We start from the raw sequence: 10,000 nt of genomic DNA on the forward strand, positions 1-10,000 counted from the left end.
ACTATTTTGTTTTATTAATCTTTTTCCCAACATTTTTTTTTCCCCTTTTCTTTTTCTTTTGAGTTTTTTTGATTAATTTGACAATTTTGTTTTGTTCTTTATTGTTTATTTTTATTTCTAGTTTATATTTTTGTTTTAAAAACAATAAGGAATAAAAATGGGGGGACCCACCCAGTACGATAAGTCGCGGTGGGACGGTCCAAGCTATTTGGCCGCCGGCGGAGACAAATTTGCGAGCTAAGTGCCTCACTATTTCATAGTTTCACATTTGCATCTATTATACCATAGCTGTATAGCTCTCCATGTTTTATCTGCATGTTCATGTTGCACCTATATCCTTGTGCTGCTGCATTCTTCTGTTGCTGTATATTTAGCCTAGTAGCGTTCACCTGTAGGACAGGTCCATATAATAGTTTGGTATCAACTAAAGTGCTGGCTGACTTATTCTTTGTCTATATATATATATATATATATATATATATATATATGTGTGTGTGTGTGTGTATATATATATAATCTCCGCTCATTCTGTGTCCCGCAGAGCTGCCGCTTTCCTCGAGACCTTAGAGATGTCCACAGAGACTGAAGCCATGTGGAAGAGTCTGAGTAAACTTACACTGGAGGCCAAACACCTGCATATAGCCGAGAGGTAAGAGATACAGGGAAGAGGAGGAGGAGGAGCAGCACAGGAGATACAGGGAAGAGGAGGAGGAGGAGCAGCACAGGAGATACAGGGAAGAGGAGGAGAGGAGCAGCACAGGAGATACAGGGAGGAGGAGAGGAGCAGAACAGGAGATACAGGGAAGAGGAGGAGGAGAGGAGCAGCACAGGAGATACAGGGAAGAGGAGGAGAGGAGCAGCACAGGAGATACAGGGAAGAGGAGGAGAGGAGCAGCACAGGAGATACAGGGAAGAGGAGGAGGAGGAGCAGCACAGGAGATACAGGGAAGAGGAGGAGAGGAGCAGCACAGGAGATACAGGGAAGAGGAGGAGAGGAGCAGCACAGGAGATACAGGGAGGAGGAGAGGAGCAGCACAGGAGATACAGGGAAGAGGAGGAGGAGGAGGAGCAGCACAGGAGATACAGGGAAGAGGAGGAGGAGGAGCAGCACAGGAGATACAGGGAAGAGGAGGAGAGGAGCAGCACAGGAGATACAGGGAGGAGGAGAGGAGCAGAACAGGAGATACAGGGAAGAGGAGGAGAGGAGCAGCACAGGAGATACAGGGAAGAGGAGGAGGAGAGGAGCAGAACAGGAGATACAGGGAAGAGGAGGAGAGGAGCAGAACAGGAGATACAGGGAGGAGGAGAGGAGCAGAACAGGAGATACAGGGAAGAGGAGGAGGAGCAGCACAGGAGATACAGGGAAGAGGAGGAGAGGAGCAGCACAGGAGATACAGGGAGGAGGAGAGGAGCAGAACAGGAGATACAGGGAAGAGGAGGAGGAGGAGGAGAGGAGCAGCACAGGAGATACAGGGAAGAGGAGGAGGAGGAGGAGCAGCACAGGAGATACAGGGAAGAGGAGGAGAGGAGCAGCACAGGAGATACAGGGAAGAGGAGGAGAGGAGCAGCACAGGAGATACAGGGAAGAGGAGGAGAGAAGCAGCACAGGAGATACAGGGAAGAGGAGGAGGAGAGGAGCAGAACAGGAGATACAGGGAAGAGGAGGAGGAGGAGCAGCACAGGAGATACAGGGAAGAGGAGGAGGAGGCGGAGAGGAGCAACACAGGAGATACAGGGAAGAGGAGGAGGAGAGGAGCAGCACAGGAGATACAGGGAAGAGGAGGAGGAGGAGAGGAGCAGCACAGGAGATACAGGGAAGAGGAGGAGGAGAGGAGCAGCACAGGAGATACAGGGAAGAGGAGGAGGAGAGGAGCAGCACAGGAGATACAGGGAAGAGGAGGAGGATAGGAGCAGCACAGGAGATACAGGGAAGAGGAGGAGGATAGGAGCAGCACAGGAGATACAGGGAGGAGGAGAGGAGCAGCACAGGAGATACAGGGAAGAGGATAGGAGCAGCACAGGAGATAAAGGGAAGAGGAGGAGGATAGGAGGAGGAGAGGAGATACAGGGAAGATGAGGAAGATAGGAGCAGCACAGGAGATACAGGGAATAGGAGGAGGAGAGGAGCAGCACAGGAGATACAGGGAAGAGGAGGAGGAGAGGAGCAGCACAGGAGATACAGGGAAGAGGAGGAGGAGGAGAGGAGCAGCACAGGAGATACAGGGAAGAGGAGGAGGAGGAGAGGAGCAGCACAGGAGATACAGGGAAGAGAAGGAGGAGGATAGGCGCAGCACAGGAGATACAGGGAAGAGAAGGAGGAGGATAGGCGCAGCACAGGAGATACAGGGAAGAGGAGGAGGAGGATAGGCGCAGCACAGGAGATACAGGGAAGAGAAGGAGGAGGATAGGCGCAGCACCGGAGATACAGGGAGGAGGAGGAGGAAAAGGGATCAGAGGAGGAGTGGAGCAGTGCAGAGGAGGAGGAGTGGAGCAGGGACATATGAGGAGTGTTTTGGAGTTGACAGGTGAAATCATTGATAATCTCTTCTTAGTCATCTCCATCTCTTCTCCCCATCCATGCTGTCCTCCATAGTTCCTCCTGTCCTCTCCCTGTCCATGCTGTCCTTCATAGTTCCTCCTGTCCTCTCCCCGTCCATGCTGTGTCCTCCATAGTTCTTCCTGTCCTCTCCCCGTCCATGCTGTGTCCTCCATAGTTCTTCCTGTCCTCTCCCCGTCCATGCTGTGTCCTCCATAGTTCTTCCTGTCCTCTCCCCGTCCATGCTGTGTCCTCCATAGTTCTTCCTGTCCTCTCCCCGTCCATGCTGTGTCCTCCATAGTTCTTCCTGTCCTCTCCCCGTCCATGCTGTGTCCTCCATAGTTCTTCCTGTCCTCTCCCCGTCCATGCTGTGTCCTCCATGTTTCATGGTTCTTCCTGTTCTTCCTCAGGTGTTTCTCAGCTCTGGGTGACGTCTCTAAGGCAAAATTTCTACGTGAGACAAATGAGATCGCTGACCAGACAGCCGGGGAATATGTGAGTGTCCTATGTGTCCTGGTGGTCTGTATGGTCGGGGGTCTTCTCTGTAGATCTGTATGGTTGGGGGTCTACTCCTCTGTAGAAGTGTATGGTCGGGGGGTCTACTCTGTAGATCTGTATGGTCGGGGGTCTACTCCTCTATAGATCTGTATGGTCGGGGGGTCTACTCTGTAGATCTGTATGGTCGGGGGTCTACTCCTCTGTAGATCTGTATGGTCAGGGGTCTACTCCTCTGTAGATCTGTATGGTCGGGGATCTACTCCTCTGTAGATCTGTCTGGTCGGGGGTCTACTCCCCTGTAGATCTGTATGCTCGGGGGTCTTCTCCCCTGTAGATCTGTATGGTCGGGGGTCTACTCCTCTATAGATCTGTATGGTCGGGGTCTTCTCCTCTGTAGATCTGTATGGTCGGGGTCTTCTCCTCTGTAGATCTGTATGGTCGGGGTATTCTCCCCTGTAGATCTGTATGGTCGGGGTCTTCTCCCCTGTAGATCTGTATAGTCAGGGGTCTACTCCTCTGTAGATCTGTATGGTCGGGGTATTCTCCCCTGTAGATCTGTATGGTCGGGGTCTTCTCCTCTGTAGATCTGTATGGTCGGGGGGTCTACTCTTCTGTAGATCTGTATGGTCGGGGGTCTACTCTTCTGTAGATCTGTATGGTCGGGGGTCTTCTCCTCTGTAGATCTGTATGGTCGGGGGTCTACTCCTCTGTAGATCTGTATGGTCGGGGGTCTTCTCCTCTGTAGATCTGTATGGTCGGGGTCTTCTCCCCTGTAGATCTGTATGGTCGGGGGTCTACTCCTCTATAGATCTGTATGGTCGGGGTCTTCTCCTCTGTAGATCTGTATTGTCGGGGTCTTCTCCTCTGTAGATCTGTATGGTCGGGGGTCTACTCCCCTGTAGATCTTTATGGTCGGGGTCTTCTCCCCTGTAGATCTGTATGGTCGGGGGTCTACTCCCCTGTAGATCTGTATGGTCGGGGGTCTACTCCTCTGTAGATCTGTATGGTCGGGGGTCTTCTCCTCTGTAGATCTGTATGGTCGGGGTATTCTCCTCTGTAGATCTGTATGGTCGGGGGTCTTCTCCTCTGTAGATCTGTATGGTCGGGGGGGTCTACTCCTCTGTAGATCTGTATGGTCGGGGTCTTCTCCTCTGTAGATCTGTATGGTCGGGGTCTTCTCCCCTGTAGATCTGTATGGTCGGGGGTCTTCTCCCCTGTAGATCTGTATGGTCGGGGTCTTCTCCTCTGTAGATCTGTATGCTCGGGGGTCTTCTCCTCTGTAGATCTGTATGGTCGGGGTCTTCTCCCCTGTAGATCTGTATGGTCGGGGGTCTACTCCCCTGTAGATCTGTATGGTCGGGGGTCTACTCCTCTGTAGATCTGTATGGTCGGGGGTCTTCTCCTCTGTAGATCTGTATGGTCGGGGTATTCTCCCCTGTAGATCTGTATGGTCGAGGTCTTCTCCTCTGTAGATCTGTATGCTCGGGGGGTCTACTCCTCTGTAGATCTGTATGGTCGGGGTTTTCTCCCCTGTAGATCTGTATGCTCGGGGGTCTTCTCCTCTGTAGATCTGTATGGTCGGGGTCTTCTCCCCTGTAGATCTGTATGGTCGGGGGTCTACTCCCCTGTAGATCTGTATTGTCGGGGTCTTCTCCTCTGTAGATCTGTATGGTCGGGGGTCTTCTCCTCTGTAGATCTGTATGGTCGGGGTATTCTCCCCTGTAGATCTGTATGGTCGGGGTATTCTCCCCTGTAGATCTGTATGGTCGAGGTATTCTCCTCTGTAGATCTGTATGGTTGGGGTCTTCTCCCCTGTAGATCTGTATGGTCGGGGGTCTACTCCCCTGTAGATCTGTATAGTCGGGGGTCTACTCCTCTGTAGATCTGTATGCTCGGGGGTCTTCTCCCCTATAGATCTGTATGGTCGGGGGGTCTACTCCTCTGTAGATCTGTATGGTCGGGGGGTCTACTCCTCTGTAGATCTGTATGGTCGGGGGGTCTACTCCTCTGTAGATCTGTATGGTCGGGGGGTCTACTCCTCTGTAGATCTGTATGGTCGGGGGTCTACTCCTCTGTAACGTTCTTGGTCCGTATTTAGTTCTAGGTACATAAAGTCGATTTCATCTGATTATGGGGGCACTCTGACTGTTATTCTTTATCTACTTCTAGGGTGGTGATATCTCAAGGAATTACAAGTTGCAGGCTCGGCTCGCCATGCTGGACCGCGACTACAAACTGGCAGAGATGATCTTCCTGGAACAGGTGAGTGGACCATGGCTTTATTATTGACTGACGCATCATGTGATATATATCATTATATACTGTAGGGTGTCAGGGATAATACCGCCTGTCATATATACCACAGGTAAATATCATTATATACTGTAGGGTGTCAGGGATAATACCGCCTGTCATATATACCACAGGTAAATATCATTATATACTGTAGGGTGTCATGGATAATACCGCCTGTCATATATACCACAGGTAAATATCATTATATACTGTAGGGTGTCATGGATAATACCGCCTGTCATATATACCACAGGTAAATAACATTATATACTGTAGGGTCTCAGGGATAATACCGCCTGTCATATATACCACAGGTAAATATCATTATATACTGTAGGGTGTCATGGATAATACCGCCTGTCATATATACCACAGGTAAATATCATTATATACTGTAGGGTGTCAGGGATAATACCGCCTGTCATATATACCACAGGTAAATAACATTATATACTGTAGGGTGTCATGGATAATACCGCCTGTCATATATACCACAGGTAAATATCATTATATACTGTAGGGTGTCATGGATAATACCGCCTGTCATATATACCACAGGTAAATATCATTATATACTGTAGGGTGTCAGGGATAATACCGCCTGTCATATATACCACAGGTAAATATCATTATATACTGTAGGGTGTCAGGGATAATACCGCCTGTCATATATACCACAGGTAAATATCATTATATACTGTAGGGTGTCAGAGATAATACCGCCTGTCATATATACCACAGGTAAATATCATTATATACTGTAGGGTGTCAGGGATAATACCGCCTGTCCTATATACCACAGGTAAATATCATTATATACTGTAGGGTGTCAGGGATAATACCGCCTGTCATATATACCACAGGTAAATATCATTATATACTGTAGGGTGTCAGGGATAATACTGCCTGTCATATATACCACAGGTAAATATCATTATATACTGTAGGGTGTCAGGGATAATACCGTCTGTCATATATAACACAGGTAAATATCATTATATACTGTAGGGTGTCAGGGATAATACCGCCTGTCATATATACCACAGGTAAATATCATTATATACTGTAGGGTGTCAGGGATAATACCGCCTGTCATATATACCACAGGTAAATCTCATTATATACTGTAGGGTGTCAGGGATAATACCGCCTGTCATATATACCACAGGTAAATATCATTATATACTGTAGGGTGTCAGGGATAATACCGCCTGTCATATATACCACAGGTAAATATCATTATATACTGTAGGGTGTCAGGGATAATACCGCCTGTCATATATACCACAGGTAAATAACATTATATACTGTAGGGTGTCAGGGATAATACCGCCTGTCCTATATACCACAGGTAAATTTCATTATATACTGTAGGGTGTCAGGGATAATACCGCCTGTCATATATACCACAGGTAAAAATCATTATATACTGTAGGGTGTCAGGGATAATACCGCCTGTCATATATACCACAGGTAAATAACATTATATACTGTAGGGTGTCAGGGATAATACCGCCTGTCATATATACCACAGGTAAATATCATTATATACTGTAGGGTGTCAGGGATAATACCGCCTGTCATATATACCACAGGTAAATATCATTATATACTGTAGGGTGTCAGGGATAATACCGCCTGTCCTATATACCACAGGTAAATATCATTATATACTGTAGGGTGTCAGAGATAATACCGCCTGTCCTATATACCACAGGTAAATATCATTATATACTGTAGGGTGTCAGGGATAATACCGCCTGTCATATATACCACAGGTAAATATCATTATATACTGTAGGGTGTCAGGGATAATACCGCCTGTCATATATACCACAGGTAAATCTCATTATATACTGTAGGGTGTCAGGGATAATACAGCCTGTCATATATACCACAGGTAAATATCATTATATACTGTAGGGTGTCATGGATAATACCGCCTGTCATATATAACACAGGTAAATATCATTATATACTGTAGGGTGTCAGGGATAATACCGCCTGTCATATATAACACAGGTAAATATCATTATATACTGTAGGGTGTCAGGGATAATACCGCCTGTCATATATACCACAGGTAAATATCATTATATACTGTAGGGTGTCATGGATAATACCGCCTGTCATATATACCACAGGTAAATATCATTATATACTGTAGGGTGTCATGGATAATACCGCCTGTCATATATACCACAGGTAAATAACATTATATACTGTAGGGTCTCAGGGATAATACCGCCTGTCATATATACCACAGGTAAATATCATTATATACTGTAGGGTGTCATGGATAATACCGCCTGTCATATATACCACAGGTAAATATCATTATATACTGTAGGGTGTCAGGGATAATACCGCCTGTCATATATACCACAGGTAAATAACATTATATACTGTAGGGTGTCATGGATAATACCGCCTGTCATATATACCACAGGTAAATATCATTATATACTGTAGGGTGTCATGGATAATACCGCCTGTCATATATACCACAGGTAAATATCATTATATACTGTAGGGTGTCAGGGATAATACCGCCTGTCATATATACCACAGGTAAATATCATTATATACTGTAGGGTGTCAGGGATAATACCGCCTGTCATATATACCACAGGTAAATATCATTATATACTGTAGGGTGTCAGAGATAATACCGCCTGTCATATATACCACAGGTAAATATCATTATATACTGTAGGGTGTCAGGGATAATACCGCCTGTCCTATATACCACAGGTAAATATCATTATATACTGTAGGGTGTCAGGGATAATACCGCCTGTCATATATACCACAGGTAAATATCATTATATACTGTAGGGTGTCAGGGATAATACTGCCTGTCATATATACCACAGGTAAATATCATTATATACTGTAGGGTGTCAGGGATAATACCGTCTGTCATATATAACACAGGTAAATATCATTATATACTGTAGGGTGTCAGGGATAATACCGCCTGTCATATATACCACAGGTAAATATCATTATATACTGTAGGGTGTCAGGGATAATACCGCCTGTCATATATACCACAGGTAAATCTCATTATATACTGTAGGGTGTCAGGGATAATACCGCCTGTCATATATACCACAGGTAAATATCATTATATACTGTAGGGTGTCAGGGATAATACCGCCTGTCATATATACCACAGGTAAATATCATTATATACTGTAGGGTGTCAGGGATAATACCGCCTGTCATATATACCACAGGTAAATAACATTATATACTGTAGGGTGTCAGGGATAATACCGCCTGTCCTATATACCACAGGTAAATTTCATTATATACTGTAGGGTGTCAGGGATAATACCGCCTGTCATATATACCACAGGTAAATATCATTATATACTGTAGGGTGTCAGGGATAATACCGCCTGTCATATATACCACAGGTAAATAACATTATATACTGTAGGGTGTCAGGGATAATACCGCCTGTCATATATACCACAGGTAAATATCATTATATACTGTAGGGTGTCAGGGATAATACCGCCTGTCATATATACCACAGGTAAATATCATTATATACTGTAGGGTGTCAGGGATAATACCGCCTGTCCTATATACCACAGGTAAATATCATTATATACTGTAGGGTGTCAGAGATAATACCGCCTGTCCTATATACCACAGGTAAATATCATTATATACTGTAGGGTGTCAGGGATAATACTGCCTGTCATATATACCACAGGTAAATCTCATTATATACTGTAGGGTGTCAGGGATAATACAGCCTGTCATATATACCACAGGTAAATATCATTATATACTGTAGGGTGTCATGGATAATACCGCCTGTCATATATACCACAGGTAAATATCATTATATACTGTAGGGTGTCAGGGATAATACCGCCTGTCATATATAACACAGGTAAATATCATTATATACTGTAGGGTGTCAGGGATAATACCGCCTGTCATATATACCACAGGTAAATATCATTATATACTGTAGGGTGTCATGGATAATACCGCCTGTCATATATACCACAGGTAAATATCATTATATACTGTAGGGTGTCATGGATAATACCGCCTGTCATATATACCACAGGTAAATAACATTATATACTGTAGGGTCTCAGGGATAATACCGCCTGTCATATATACCACAGGTAAATATCATTATATACTGTAGGGTCTCAGGGATAATACCGCCTGTCATATATACCACAGGTAAATCTCATTATATACTGTAGGGTGTCAGGGATAATACCGCCTGTCATATATACCACAGGTAAATATCATTATATACTGTAGGGTGTCAGGGATAATACCGCCTGTCATATATACCACAGGTAAATATCATTATATACTGTAGGGTGTCAGAGATAATACCGCCTGTCATATATACCACAGGTAAATATCATTATATACTGTAGGGTGTCAGGGATAATACCGCCTGTCATATATACCACAGGTAAATATCATTATATACTGTAGGGTGTCATGGATAATACCGCCTGTCATATATACCACAGGTAAATCTCATTATATACTGTAGGGTGTCAGGGATAATACCGCCTGTCATATATACCACAGGTAAATATCATTATATACTGTAGGGTGTCAGGGATAATACCGCCTGTCATATATACCACAGGTAAATATCATTATATACTGTAGGGT

The 10,000-nt window shown here is 45.0% G+C and overlaps 1 protein-coding gene across 1 annotated transcript in view; it reads left to right on the top strand.

Annotated features, from left to right (window-relative positions):
• Positions 1–541: 541 nt before the first annotated feature.
• Positions 542–10,000, top strand: part of LOC130342650 (intraflagellar transport protein 172 homolog) — a gene marked incomplete at its 5' end in the record, with an annotated part of 101,270 nt that continues 91,811 nt past the window's right edge. The window contains 3 exon segments of the mRNA XM_056554283.1: positions 542–649; positions 2,947–3,031; positions 5,204–5,296. Of these exon segments, the coding sequence (XP_056410258.1) occupies positions 542–649; positions 2,947–3,031; positions 5,204–5,296 (286 nt within the window).

Source organism: Hyla sarda, unplaced genomic scaffold (assembly GCF_029499605.1).
Source record: "Hyla sarda isolate aHylSar1 unplaced genomic scaffold, aHylSar1.hap1 scaffold_654, whole genome shotgun sequence".
In the NCBI taxonomy this organism is placed as follows: domain Eukaryota; kingdom Metazoa; phylum Chordata; class Amphibia; order Anura; family Hylidae; genus Hyla; species Hyla sarda.